Source organism: Diprion similis, chromosome 1 (genome assembly GCF_021155765.1).
Source record: "Diprion similis isolate iyDipSimi1 chromosome 1, iyDipSimi1.1, whole genome shotgun sequence".
NCBI lineage: Eukaryota > Metazoa > Arthropoda > Insecta > Hymenoptera > Diprionidae > Diprion > Diprion similis.
Genome location: NC_060105.1, coordinates 9,645,522 through 9,661,554, shown reverse-complemented (window position 1 = coordinate 9,661,554; position 16,033 = coordinate 9,645,522). Strand labels below are relative to the sequence as shown.

At 35.9% G+C, this 16,033-nt stretch overlaps 1 protein-coding gene across 1 annotated transcript in view; it reads right to left on the bottom strand.

Annotated features, from left to right (window-relative positions):
- Nucleotides 1-9,847: 9,847 nt before the first annotated feature.
- The window catches only part of LOC124406506 (suppressor of lurcher protein 1), a 334,769-nt gene continuing 328,583 nt past the window's right edge, over nucleotides 9,848-16,033 (bottom strand). The window contains exon 13 of the mRNA XM_046881944.1: nucleotides 9,848-10,099. Within this exon, the coding sequence (XP_046737900.1) occupies nucleotides 10,041-10,099 (59 nt within the window). The 3' untranslated portion in view covers nucleotides 9,848-10,040. The remainder of the gene's footprint in view (nucleotides 10,100-16,033) is intronic.

Sequence of the window (16,033 nt, the reverse complement as noted above, 5' to 3'; positions counted from 1 at the left end):
TTGATGCATGCTTGCTTGCTTGAGAGGGCATGTGATCGCTTGCTTACGTGCTACATCCGCTTAGAATTAGGCAAATCGGAGAAATTTCAGCAGAAAATTACTCCTGGTATCAGGAGAACATCTGAGCCGAGGAGGTCTTCCAAAAACAGGGACTGATTGATTGACTGCTTGCGACGTTGATACTGTGTGCTTTGATGCATGCTTGCTTGCTTGAGAGGGCATGTGATCGCTTGCTTACGTGCTACATTCGCTTAGAATTAGGCAAATCGGAGAAATTTCAGCAGAAAACTGCTCCTGGTATCAGGAGAACATCTGAGCCGAGGAGGTTTTCCAAAAACAGGGACTGATTGATTGACTGCTTGCGACGTTGATACTGTGTGCTTTGATGCATGCCTGCTTGCTTAAGAAGGCATGTGATCGCTTGCTTACGTGCTACATTCGCTTAGAATTAGGCAAATCGGAGAAATTTCAGCAGAAAACTGCTCCTGGTATCAGGAGAACATCTGAGCCGAGGAGGTCTTCGATAAACGGGTATGGATGCCTATAATTAGGCGCCTTTACGTGACGTGAGATCGGTTGCCTATAATTAGGCACTGACAAAGTTTTAGATTGGTTGCCTATAATTAGGCACTCTGATGTCACGTAAAATTGGTTGCCTATTATCAGGCACTCTTACGGTACGTAAGATTGGTTGCCTATAATTAGGCACCTTCACGTTATGTGAGAGTGGTTGCCTATATTTAGGCACTCATACATGACGTGAAATTGGTTGCCTCTAATTAGGCGGCCCTCGTCGATTACTCTATCATCACTCTCTTACTTAGCTACAATTTTGTGGAAATTTTTGATGACATGCAGTGGGGACAGGTAAGTGATAAGTCATAAATTTAATATTCATATTTTTATTCAGGCTCTACAGACATGTTATCAACGATTAGTTCCATGGACTTGGGATTCTTATTTTCTAATTAAATTCATATAAAAATAATGAACAAGAATATTAGCTACAGAACCTAAAAAATAAAATATCTGCAGCTATATCTTAGGCGAACATGGGGTTAAACTTATTATTTCCAATGAAATTGTTAATACCAAATTAAAACGCTTCAGTATTACAGGTGAGGAATTAAGTGAGGCAATGTATCGAGAGTTACAGCCAAAAAACGTGATGTTTCCCACGTACGTTCTCTGCTGTTGATCCGAGGCAGTTTGCTATGTGTTTTCTGAGTTCCTGGCGGTCTGATCAGTCTGAAACACATAATAGAAAATGATTCTGCAAAAAAGAATTTATAACCCAAAGAAAAGTGAGACAACCCCTTGGGATTTTTAGCAAAAATTTCGACGACTTTGAAAAGTGCTGCAATTAATTCTTCAGGGCACTATTCCGACGTAATTTCGCGAGAGAAATCGATCGAGCGCAGTCCCAATACGCTGCGAGCAACGGAACAAAAGTTACAGCCCAAAAACTGCAGATTTTAATCGTAATTTCTCTGCTGTCGGTCCTACGCTTTTTTTGATGTGTTTTTTGAGTTCCTGGCGCTCCAATTAGCCAAGAAACGGTCATACAAATCAATTCGGAGACCAGAAATTTTCGGCTCCAAAAATCGCGAAAAAAGTAAGGCTAACCCCTTTGGATTTTTAGCGAAAATTTCGACGATTTCGAAAAGTGCTGCAATTAATTCTTTAGGGCACTATTCCGACGTAATTTCGCGAGAGAAATCGATCGAGCGCAGTCCCAATACGCTGCGAGCAACGGATCAAAAGTTACAGCCCAAAAACTGCAGATTTTGATCGTAATTTCTCTGCTGTCGGTCCTACGCTTTTCTTAATGTGTTTTTTGAGTTCCTGGGGCTCCAATTAGCCAAGAAACGGTCATACAAATCAATTCGGAGACCAGAATTTTTCGGCTCCGAAAATCGCGAAAAAAGTAAGGCTAACCCCTTTGGATTTTTAGCGAAAATTTCGACAACTTTGAAAAGTGCTGCAATTAATTTTTTAGGGCACTATTCCGACGTAATTTCGCGAGAGAAATCGATCGAGCGCAGTCCTAATACGCTGCGAGCAACGGATCAAAAGTTACAGCTCAAAAACTGCAGATTTTGATCGTCATTTCTCTGCTGTCGGTCCTACGCTTTTTTTAATGTGTTTTTTGAGTTCCTGGGGCTCCAATTAGCCAAGAAACGGTCATACAAATCAATCCGGAGATCAGAAATTTTCGGTTCCAAAAATCGCAAAAAAAGTAATGCTAACCCCTTCGGATTTTTAGCGAAAATTTCGACAACTTTGAAAAGTGCTGCAATTAATTCTTCAGGGCACTATTCCGACGTAATTTTGCGAGAGAAATCGATCGAGCGCAGTCCTAATACGCTGCGAGCAACGGATCAAAAGTTACAGCCCAAAAACTGCAGATTTTGATCGTCATTTCTCTGCTGTCGGTCCTACGCTTTTTTTAATGTGTTTTTTGAGTTCCTGGGGCTCCAATTAGCCAAGAAACGGTCATACAAATCAATCCGGAGATCAGAAATTTTCGGTTCCAAAAATCGCAAAAAAAGTAATGCTAACCCCTTCGGATTTTTAGCGAAAATTTCGACAACTTTGAAAAGTGCTGCAATTAATTCTTCAGGGCACTATTCCGACGTAATTTTGCGAGAGAAATCGATCGAGCGCAGTCCCAATACGCTGCGAGCAACGGATCAAAAGTTACAGCCAAAAAACGAAAGATGTATTCTCTCAATTTTTCTGCCGATGGTCTTTGCGTCGTAATTTCTCCGCTGTTGGTCCTACGCTTTCTTTCCTGTGTTTTCTGAGTTCCTGGGCGTCCAATTAATCTGGAACGGGCTATACAAATCGATTCCGAGAAGAAAAATTCTCCTCTCCAAAAATTACCAAAAAAGTAAGTACAACCCCGTAGGATATTTTGCGAAAATTCCACCGTTATTGGAAATTGCTGCAATTGATTTGTTGAGGCGCCGTTCTGACGTAATTTTACGAGAGAAAACGCTTAAGCGCTGCCCCAATACGCTGCGATATACTTACAACAGACGAAAAACCGAAGATGTGTGCGCTATTTTTCTGCTGTTATGGCTCACTTTTGTGGATTATTTTCGAAAATTTGGACGACTATGCAAATCGCTCGAATCTTTGTTCTCGTGCTTTGTATTCACTCGATTTTACAAGTGGAAACGTTTCGGCGCATGTTGAACACGCTATGAGCAACTTAATTATGAATATAGTCAGCAAACGACTAAATTCATCGTCATCTTTCAGCCAGTAATTCCATACAGAAATCAAAATGCATCGGAGCATGATGAGAAAGCCGTCGGTATCCAAGATGCCCTGCCGAAACTTGAGAATCACATCTTTCTAAAACTAGTTTCTCCTTTGCACTCATACCTGAACTTATTTCTACTTTGACATCTAGAAAATCTCAATTTCTCTATAGTCTTTCAATAAAGCACGGATTTTCATGGTTATCGTGGGTCAAGAGTAAAGCAGAGAGAGGACCCGTTTCTACAAGTTTGTTGCTACAAGTGCCAATACCTAACAGTTCGTTTCTACAAGTTGCCATGCTACAAGTTTGTTTCTCGCGAAGAGTTCGTTTCTACAAGTTGCGTTCCCACAACCGAGAGGTTTGTTTCTAGAAGTGGCGATCCTACAACCGAGCCGTTCGTTTTCACAAGTTCGTTCCTACAAGTGCAGTTTCTACAAGCGACCGAGCGGTTCGTTTCTACAAGTCGCAGTCCTACAAGTTTGTCCGAAAGGTTCGTTTCTACAAGTGGAGGTCGAATAATTTAAATTAAATTAAATCAGATTAAATTAAATCAAATCAAAATGTACGGAATCGACGTAACCGCTCGGTCGCTTGTAGAAACGAACTTGTAGAAACGGCACTTCTAGAAACGAACCTCTTGGTTATAGGAATGCAACTTGTAGAAACGAACCTTTCTGACGAACTTGTAGGACTGCAACTTGTAGAAACCAACTCTTCGGAAAAAACGAACTTGTAGAATCGCAACTTGTAGAAACGAACTGTTAGGTATTGGCACTTGTAGAAACGAACTTGTAGAAACGATACCCTCTCGTAAAACACGCCCAACTGTAAAGTCCTCAGCTTCTATGAACGTATCATACGAATACGTAGTAGACACCGAAGTTTTCGCACCTTGCAACATCTCTCAGAATAAGGAACATTTACCGAAATCCAGACCATAAAGCGCTTGCAATATCGCAGTATTCATCTTTATAATACAAAATGACTAAATGAATATCGACTAGTCTAAAAACGGAAGCTGAATTCGAACCTCTCAAGCAATCATGAGTATTCATATCTTTCTCCGGGGTATAAGGTGGTGATTGCCTTTCGTACACTGTAAGCATTTTACGAACGACGTAATTAATATTCAGGTTGTTATATCATATCATATTTTCATCTCAATTAGGAGCTATTGCTATGTTATAACATTGTATACAAGCATTCATCCAATCATTCACTTTTTCTGTACACAAAATGTTGGTTAAAATGATGTACAATGGTAACAATTGTAAATGTAAACAGTCTGACTGTCATTAAAATTTTCTCTTTTTTCTTTATTTATTTATTTCCATGCAGTCACTCTTGAATTTGTCTCTTAATTTAACTTTTGGTCACCAGTAGCAACGATCTAGAGATTTTCATAATGGCGATAGATTCGTTGAAAGTGTATATCAATGTTATTTCATTCTCAACATCTTACAAGATTTAATGTATAACTTCACACCAATTTAGTGACTATTTAAGAGAAGTTAAATAATTATTATTAAAGTCTGATAATTTGGCAATATGTTAGGAGGTGGATTTAAGAAGTTATGAGATTGAATTTCTAAGCATTTTCCATGATGATGAAATTTTCGCTTCTATCGATCGAGTTTCATGAAACTAGTAGTTTTTTGCCTGTTCCGAATGTTCATATTCGTCATGTTCCCATATACTGCCTTAAACAACATGAAAAATTGATATTAGCTACTTGTATTAGATTTTTTTCTCCTCAAAATTTGTAATAATCCCACAGAATCCTGATATCATGATGAACGAAAGTGGCTATCCAAATAGCAACTTGATTATTAACTATCGAATTGTGATACAAATAGCTTGCAACAAGAAACTTGATACGAAAGCAAACTAAAAAAATATAAGTGTGTAAAGAATCGACATCAAATTCATTTCTAAGACGAAATCATTCGAGATGATGAACATTTTTTCATGCAATTGCAAATTTGTGATAGTCATTAATTTAAAATAAGTGGCTCCAACTCATAGTTAATCATCATACTGCAAGTTGGAAAGCAACTTCTTTTGTTGCAATGAAAATTTTTCCACTGAAGTCCGATCGTCGTCTGGTCCTGATCCAGATGCAGGATTTCGCTGAAGGCCCGACGATTCTGAAGAAAGATCAACGACCATCTTGGCGTGCGAATCCGAGGATAGTCTCAGCAGGTTTCCAAAAAGCAGATTTATCGGCAAGGAGCAGTCATCCCTTACGATATTCACTCAAAAACATCATTCGGGTTTTCTTCTTTCGGTTTAATCATTGCTACAACAAGCTAGTCGATGATTAATCGATGTCGCATAACTCTTCATGCTGCAGTTAATCCCTCAGCAGAAAGCTGTTTCGTACACCATTAATTCCCAGGTCGAGAACAGCGGATGACGTCAGAGTCCGCAAGCATTTGGCACAATTCCTGAAGTCAGCAGCAAAGGTCTGTGATCATTCGTCCAACAACTTACGGTTATAACTTAGGTACGTTGATTGATACTGTGTTCGAAACATTTGGTTATTTGTCATTGATGACACTTGCTAGTCTTGTCGTCTCAATTATAAACTCACTTTCATAACTACCCCCGAAGTTTGTCACGGAGATCACAGAACCAAGCAAATTGGACGAGTTTCTCTGAGCCAATTTTTTGGTGAATTGAATTGTGTTAATCACACCTTCTCATTTCCTTTTGTAATATGATGACTGAAAAGACGAGTCCAGGATTAGTCAATTGGACTAAGTACTCAAATAGAATAAATACCTGCAGAGAAACGAGAAGCCTTTGAAAAATATGGTCGCAAAAAAAGATTCACCGAGATGCATGGCAGCCATATTCTGAATATCAAAGTTAATTTCCACGTGTACTTGTGACATCGAGGGTTATTTATCGGGCCTGATATTGGATCATGAGGTTTTCATTATTTTCGTATATTGCGTGATCCTCTGGGTATCGGGCGTTGATTTAATAACCCGGATCATCTCCGGTAGAGTTTTATCACCGGTTTTTTACATTTTTTCCGGAGGTATAAAAGGAGAGGGATGCCAAGATGGCGACGAAAGGGGGATTCGCATCCCTCAGGCAGCTTCCTCGGCGCGTCCGATCTCCTCTATCGGTTGTCCTAATATCCGTCAAGTAAGTGAATGGCAAGGTCCTCGCGAATCCCAAAGAGAAGTTGATGAGAAGGTGGGAGAAGGAAATCCAGAGATAATCCGGTTCATCATACGTTGACATTTATCGCATTGAAGGATTTAATTTACGGAAATAAGGAGATTCGATGACTGCGTGTAAGTACACAGAATCCGATAAGTTAACTTTACTTATTCGTTAATTAATTTTAATTGAAGTGAAATTTTTTCCATGTTGTAATCAGCTGTATAGAGTGTGTTTCTGTAGTACCGTGTCCTGAAAAATAACAATTTCCTGTTCTGAGATTTGATGAAACGCTTTATCAAAGGTTAATAGTAGAAGGCATGTCCAATGAAAAAAGAAAACAACTAAAAATAAACAACGATTTACGAAGATGCAACAAATTCCTACAAAATAGTATATTAATTGTGCCTAATTATTTGTTATTCGATTGGATTGAAAGAAGTGTCAAGTAATTGGTATTGGAAAAGAGGTGCGTTATTTTTGAACGGAACAAAATTTTGTATCGTAAAGAACGTATGTGACGTTAAAATTTGCATAAAACGAGTCGAACCTGCGAAAGTTTTGATTCTCAGGGAGATGAATAATGGATTCGTACGACTTTATGATTTATTAATTCCGTGTCTGTGAATGAAATTACACTTCTATAATAACTAATGCGTATATATATATATATATATATATATAATGTACATGAAAGTTTGGCAAAAGTGCCACGAAAAACTCAATAAGAAAATAAATCTTTCCGCTGTGTGTGCTTGCAGGAAATCGTAGCTCGTAGTTTTCGTGAGCCATAGAGTCACAGCTGTTGGAGTAGTAGGCATAATACATAAATTAACAATAGGTAAACAATTAACAATTATCGAGAATAATATCCGTACATAGTAAAATAGACGTTGGCCAGGGCGTATCGAAGAAACGTTTTCTGCACCGAGTCGAGAGCACCGAGAAAAATTATTCCACTCAAGTTTACCGCGGGTTTAACATTGTCAACATGGCCGTCTCGTTCAATTTATAAACATTATCGAGGAGCGGTCACGGTTGTCGGGCTCAGAGACTTTAACACCCGAGAAAACCAAGTGTCTTAATTGTTTCCATTTTGAAAACAAACGGTCGATCGACCGTCGTTTTCTTTTCCTTCGAATAAACAAATTATTCATATTACAGTAATATTTATACTTAATTATGTGGCATGTGACAAGTATAATAACATATTATTATGCAAACGTTCATCGCGTACATATATGTATTCGTATGGACAGACGAAAATTTCTTTCACTTTTTACTTCCTTTCAAATATTTACATGTTGCAATACACCCCGAAAATTTATATCACTTGTAAGTTAGTCCGTCGTGCTCGTTGATTACATATAGAATAAGAAAGTGTGTGTGTGGGAATTGCTGCTTATACGGTGAAAGCCAGGGGTCCATGCAGTTACATTTGAGGGGTTAACCACCCTTGAAATTTCGTGCAACCGAATAAGTCGGGTGAAATTTTTTTGACTACATTTAGTTAAGGACATTTGAAGTACTACCAGTTTTTTAAATCATTCAAAATCTCTTGAAACTATTTTGTCTGATGAGATTAATTGATCAGTGGCTAATCCCTCGGTTCTACCGATTCATTCTTCTTCCATAAACAATTACCGATAATACACGAGCGATTGTAAATCGCTTTGGTTTTGCTTGAGGTAATTCGAGGCAAATCCAATTTTCAATTTTCCAAAGTTGGCTCGCAAATTGCACATAAGGTTCGATCTTTTAAGCGTTGTACCTACCTCGATTTACATCTGCGGAAGAATATTTAAATATTATTTGTACATATCGCAAGAAAAACCGTATCGACCACTGGCGATTATTAAGATTAATATACATATGACCTATATATGTATACATAGATGCGTGGCTCGAAATGAATGCAGTGTGTTATTTATATTACCCTACGATATTAGATAATATAATATTTACAAATTGATAATCGTACATTTTTTCATATTCTATATTTTTATAGTTTAATTTTAGGTATATAATTTCATGTACTATAGTCTTAATAATAATTTTGTATTGTAATAATGTAAATAGCAATAAACAGTCAGCAGATCACTGGTCAACACGTATTATATTATATTTATACATATATCTATATATATATATATATATAAATTCATTCCAATCAAACAGACCTTCTGCATAACCATGTACATACAATGTGTCACCTTGCATCGTCATTAGAAATTATCCATAAACATTTTCATAACTTTTATTTCAATAGTACCTCGAGGAGTTTCATTATTATATATCATATGCACTAACGAATTATAAATCTATTCCAAAATATTCACATATTATAGTCTAACGTATATTCTAATCGCAATTATAATAATTGGTTTCATATACGTTTAATAATTTCACTATTACATGTATGTGTATACGTATATATATATTTTACAGATTATACAATGTAATTTCATACATACGAGGGTCGATATCAAGTTTGTAGCCGAACTTTTTCACCAACTTAAAAATACATTCACGTCTCAACTTTTTCAACGATCTCACGTTTAATGGCTAACCAAAATGCCTTACTTCCGATGAGAAGTTAAAGGTTTCTTTATTCTTATAAAAATCAAGAACTTCGCACGCGGCTTTGAAAAATTCCGTCGGTAGAAAAATCGGCATCTACAAATTAACGAATAAATTCAGCTAGTTTGATCTAAGAATAAGCTTCAATTATATACGTCACGAATGACAGCGCAATAGGTTACGATAAAATATCTTTGCTGGGTAAAATTATGAAACCCAATTGGTGAAAACTTAGCAAAGCAATGTTAATGATTGTCTTTGGTGTTTTAATAATTGTTTTAAATCGCCCGCATGAATCATCGTGCACACGCACACACACATTAGTAGAGAAACGCACACTGTTTCAACTACATTTCATCAATTACATATAGTATTATTATTCATTTCAAATATATTATATAACTTTATCAGTTTCAATTTCATACATACCTATATTATATATATATCTATATATATATATATATATATATATATATATATATATATATATATATATATTTATGTATAAATATATTATGCGTGTTACATAGTTAATCTTGTTAACATATAATTATAGTCTGTTATTAATAATTGTATTTAAAATCAGTTTATATTTGTTTAATATTTTTTTCTTCCGTTCTAGAAAATGACGAATGAGTTAAAAACACTGCTTTACAACGTCACTGTATACGTATAATACCGGAACTCGTTCCGTTAGTTCGTTGTCGTCATGAAGAAAGTAGAAGAAAAAAAAAAGAAAAGAAAAAAAGAAAGAAAAACGCAAAGATTAAAATAATAATAAAAGTTAACGAATCGCAAGTAGATAACAAATAGTTTTTTTTCCTTCAACAAACCACAACGTAGGCCGGAAATTTCGTATTTAGTTGGATGAGGATTAAGATTCTTGGATCACCAGGTGCGAATTCTCACCTTACATGCGAAACAGCTTGGCTAGCAGACTGTGCAAATAATTGCTATTTGTAGCTGGGTGCAATTGGGTCGGTAATAGATGGCAATTCTTGTAAAAAAAACTGCTTCAAGCCTGGAGAAGGACTCGAAAGACGAGTTGAAGTAGCAGGAGCATCACGACAGGACCTGTAATTGGTAAAAGTAATTATTAATTATCAATATCAGGGCAGGGAAATAAATGTGACATTATGCCTCTATTTTCAGGTAATAGCCATTAGTCGTCGTCAGACAGTTTTATGACGACTTTTCGCGCACTTTGCCAAAGGAACCGGAAGTGGCAACTTTCTGGTACGGAATGAAATATACCGCCAGGAGACTTAGTTCCGAGTCAAGTAATCCGATTACTGCGGCTTACCTCGGAACGTAATAGTATTACGAACATTCGGAATAGAATTATCCACCTTCCTCGGGAAGACTGACTTCCTTCGCGGTCTTACCGACTAATATAAAGTCTACCAAAATAGCCAATTTTAGTGGCGTATATTTCGTTTACCATCTACCTTAGCCGGCTTCTCTTCCTTTCTTTTCTTATCAAAATTACAGCTATTTTTTACAGTAATTAGTTCGACGATGCCAATTGAGAAAATGGAACATACTGCAGTATGCTGTTGTGATAATCATTTTGATATTCGCGATTAATGAGAAATTTTTTATTTATAAACGGAGATTCACGGAAAGAGAGTTTTTTGTAATATTTCTATGTTCAATACGTCAATTAAATTTATTCAGGATATAGGATTCGCTGATAAATGGGGAATAAAATTTTTCGTACGAAAAAGATCGAAGCTTTGAATCTGTTAAATTTTCACTCGTTATTAGAAATACGAACACGATTTATGTATTTCCTATTAATATGAAATTGAAATTCGGTGTGTTTTTAGAGGAAGTTCTCGTTTCCTAAATTAAATTTCCAACGGCAATTCCAGTCGCAATAAAAAATGATTATTGAAAAAATCGGTGCTTCGAGATTGAAGAGAATTTTTTAAAAATATTTACTGATTTGCAATTCAGCCATTCAATAAGTGAATTTCTAAAGCGTGATACGTCGGAAATCGTTGAAATCCAAACGGATTCTAAAACAAACGGTTGCGAGAGGAAAAGTAATGTTTTCAAACCGAGAAGGAGACAAGATGAGACAGTCGTTCGTTCCGCATCGCGAGAATCGCGTCGAAACAGTCGCGAACCCTTCGATGTCAAAACGAAAGGGGTCGTTTCTGCAAAGTAGAAAGTTGGAAAAACTTTTTAAATTTGCGACAATTCTCTTACACGGGGGTTACTGCAGACTGATTACATAGGTATACATGCGAGAATCAGCAAAGGAGTTGCGGTGATGCTTCTGTGGCTGCAGAGAGTCGCGACGAATCAAGGAAAATCTGATTAGTCCCGGTTCTCTAACATAATAAATTATATTCCGTAATTTTGTCATGCGAAATATGAAATCCCCGAGTCAGCACTTAGCCACTAATTTTTACCCCTTCGCGGTCATCTTTCTGCGTTTTCCTTGACGCAATTAATTATTATCTGCGGAAATTCACGTGTATCGGGTACAAAGACTTCGAGGGATCTTCTTTTTCTTCGTTCCTTTGTTCACAGCTTCTCTTGGGGTTTAATTTAACCCAAAGATTCCCTATCTCGCGTTGTGTTTTCATATTCAGATATCGCAGCCCCAAAACAATGCTGTGTATAAAACCGCGTTGATACGATTCAATTCCTGCGGGAAAATTGTATTCGGGGTAGAGAAAGTAAGAGAGATAAAAAACAATCGTCATCTTGAGCAAAATAAATGCGTGAATTCTTATATTCGAATAAAAAATGTCTAGAGTGAAAAAAATACAAATATAAATGAAAGATAAAAATAAAAGCCGAAAATTTGATGCTGGATTTTTTTTTATATTCTTAATCGGTTGGAAATGATTTTCAAAATTCAATTATTTTCATGATTCTCAGAACGCTTATTCTTAGTAAGACTAACCCTGATTGGTAGCACAGGGCGAAGTGATATTCTGCTTCAACAATGAGTTCTAAGAATCTAAAAAAATATTCAGTCAGTGCTTAAGAATCGCAGAAGAAGCTCTCTCAGTTTTTGTAACAAAAATTGATTGTTAAAATAATTTAAGACTTCGGCAAAGTTAAAGTAACGACCAAATCGTGTTTTATACGGAAAAATATGTGTTTTTTTACAGAATAGATTCCGAACGAAAAAACCATGATAGTCTATTTTTGAAATCTACAAAGAGTTTGAAAAATGTTTAGGATGATATTCACCCCAAGTAACCAATTAGGGTTAATTTGTTTCGATATCACAATGAAATTGTAAATAATTCACAGTAAATATTCAAAGAATTTACTATTTACCATGCGATTCATCGAACATAGAGATTTCCATGCAATAATTAAAATATTGTTTCATAAATTCAAATATGCTCCCCGTGGATCACATAAAATATTTTCCGTAGCTTCAGAAAAATCGTTACCTCCGAAAATATAATATTCAGTGCAGTTTCGAAACCGCAAAGCAATAAATTTTTGATCACCCTCGTTTTTATGGTGAACTTCAATGAGCGGATTTTAATGACTAAAGGGTTGAAACTCAGTCCTTATGCGATTACCAAAGGGCACGGGGGGAGGGAGGCAGACATTTGGCTGTTGGTAAATATATACCGCAACAACACGCATTTACCTTAGTACTTCCGGTTGTAAGAGCGCGGAATAAGATTAGTGCGACGTTATTCAATTACCAAAAACGTGACCCAACTCAGCGCAATCATTTAGGCTCTTTGACAACGTGACGTAGGTAAAACGAGGAAAACCACTTCTGATCCTCGTTTTGTTGTAATAATAATGTTTCCTTTGCATTCAGCTTGCGATAAAGCGGAGAGTGAATTTGAAAAATAAAAACACACAACTAAGAATATTGCATAAACAATGCAGCAGCGTAATTAACTTTTCTCAAGGTTTTAAATCTTCGAGATGTACGATTGCGTAATAATGCTGTACGTAAAATTTTACAATATCTATATAAAAATTTCAGCAATTCAACAACCTGAGTGAATATTGCCAGAAAATAGAAGACCAACGTACAGAAATAGTGCGAAAAATTTGCGGTGATGTTTGATGAATAAATGTGACTATTTTATTGTTAGTATTAATGGGTAGCAGTAAAAAATGGTTGGTAATAAATATGGATAACGTGATATTGTCCGAAAGTCGTATGTGGTGTACGCGATAACTTTATACGACTTCTTCGATTGGCAGGACATATTTGAGGATTAATTTTTTAGCACGATTTTTGAATCGTCGACGTTTCCTCTCCCCCGGTGCGTCGTAAACAGCCGCTGGTTTATAAAGATGAATTTTTGATCATTCGACCCTCTGCAAGTTCCTGCGAAGTCCTTCTCCTTCCGTCGATAGGCGTAGCTGAGCAGGGTGGTTCCTACATATATCCTGGCTGCAGGAGGATATCGAAAAATTGATGACACTCCCCGAGGCTCTCAACGCCTGCGAAGGTTATATAAGAAAGACTAACTCACCCTCGGCTCAGCTCGAAGATATTCTCACCTATGAAATATCCTTAGAAAAGCAAATCTTGTCGCCCCCGCTTTGTTATCTCGCGATTCGCGCGAGGCAAACGTCCCCCGTGCCTCGTACTTTATACACGATCGATGACTATCGTTAAATCAGAAATTCATCCGCGATATAGAGGGTGAGTGGTTGCCCTTCTTCCATGCAATTTCACCTCGACCGAGTTATACGTGTGGAAATTTGGTTTGCCAAGTATTGATACTTTCTATTCCTTCTTTTTATTAAGATTTAGTCGCACATTGACTGTTTACCAAATTATTGCGATCGTGAGGTACGAACATCTCTTCGAGAATACAAAAATCAAAGATACTGGAATTATCGAGAAAAACAAATGGTTGCGAATCGCTTGAAAATTGGGGAAAATGTACTAGATTTATTGACTGATTTTTTCTTTTCTTTTCTTCACTATGCTGACATCGTAAAATAGTTAATTTTATACCGCTGCATTTCATTGATAAATAGAAATATTGAATTGGTTATTGGAAATGATGTGTTCCGGTGAGTTTGCGATAAAAAAAAAAAAAAATCTACTGGAACGAATTATCGTAAAGTAAGATCGAAAGATGTGTTAGATTCGTAAACATTTTCGGGCTGTTCGGAACGAAGCTTAGATATTTGAACTTTCCTTTATGATTTCAGGACTTTTCATTTCAATATATTTTATGAAAATTTCGTAAGATAAAGTCTCGACAGTTTTGTTCGTTGAACCTGAAAATTTTATTAAGCAAGATGAACCCAGAATTTAAGTATGAAATTTTTTTTATAGAACTTCATTTGCAAACTTGACATGGATATATTTGAGGATAAAAATTTGAATACTTCTATCGCTTAATTATATTTCAAACCAGCTCCCTCAGTTTATTTTTCGAACTGTAACCAATTCGTTGCAGAAAGTAAGAACGAAAAAAACAGATTAAATTATACGAAAAATTGAAATTGCGCTCAAGCCCCAAAAATTGATACACATACGACAGTTGGAAAATTATCGGCAAAAGTTTTTATATTGTTTGATAAAATTCAAAGCGGATGAGACAGATTAATTATTGAGTTGGGAATACGATCCGTGCGTTTAATTTTGTTCGTTAATTTGGTTATTTTGACGATTCTAAAAGTAGAATACCGAATAACATTCTCAACTAATTGAATTTTAATCCGACTGTTGTGTGAAAATAAACAGATAAACATTAAGCTCTACTCTATGCATTTAACGATAATGATAACAATGGTACGTAGTAACAGCAGCACGGAATGTATAATCCAGATAGTTCCAGCCGAAGCATAAAGTAGGTAAAATATAGGAAGCTTTTCTCGGTATTGTTTCGCGTTGAATTTATGTGTAGAAAATTCCGTCTCCTTGAATGATACTTTCTCTTTGTTGCTACATATTCCTTTCTCTGCAGTATTTCACGAAACTTTTCTATTGTGAATTTCTATATGGATGCAGCTTAAACGTTTTTCATATCTTTTCAAAAGTTAATTTCGACGAGGCAACTCGGAATAAATAAACGGAAAAATTGTGGTTAGCGAATGTGAATTGAAAGCGAAGAAGATAATTGTTAGAGTGCAGGAAAAATCCACTCTTTCACTAGGTTTTTCTTAATTATACACATGCCTGTGATATCCTATACAATTTGACTACGACTAATTAACCGTTGATTAAATTGTTATCGTCTTGAATTAAACATCCGCAAAGAACTCGTTTCCAGCTAAATTTTTTTATCAATTTCGTTGCCAAAAATCTGCGATAGGATATTTTCATATCGTAAGATGAGGGGTACATCATTTGTATAAGGTTAAAATATCACGTATTTACAATCAAATGTTCAATAACTTTATTGTTTCAATTGAAAAAGTAGCGATTAAAATATATATATAGTATATTGTGATTACTGAAATAATACGTGTAATATAAGTAATATCGGAAATAATGAAAATACTCGAACTTTAAGCTATCCGCGTACGTATATATTCCACTTACGTGAAAGCCTGAGGTGCAGTAATATGATTTTTTTCATATCCCGTAAAAATCGAGGAAAAAGAAGAAGAAGAAAAAAAAAGAAAAAAGGTAATGTAGTATCACATATCCTTTATGAGAGGGTAACCTTTTATATGTGTCTAAAATTGCCCAATTTCGCACACTCTGCACCTACACATGATTTCAACTTTTATTCTATAATAGAAAAAAACATCTGGGTACATGTTTTTATAGAAATAAAAACTCAGGGCTGAAAATAAGAATCTGAAAAAATTAGAGATTTTTTTTTTTATATTTGAAGCCGATATTCGCCCATCCAACATTGAAATTAAATAAAAAAAAAAGAAAGAAAAAGCATTACATTTGCAAATTTTCTGCGAATCTTTACGTAATGTGATATTGTGTGAAGACAATCGTTGATCGCGTTAAATAAAAGGTGACGTTATTAGTAACAGTAAAAAACAATGAATAAAATCGCAAGAATCCTTCGGCGTTAGAATAAA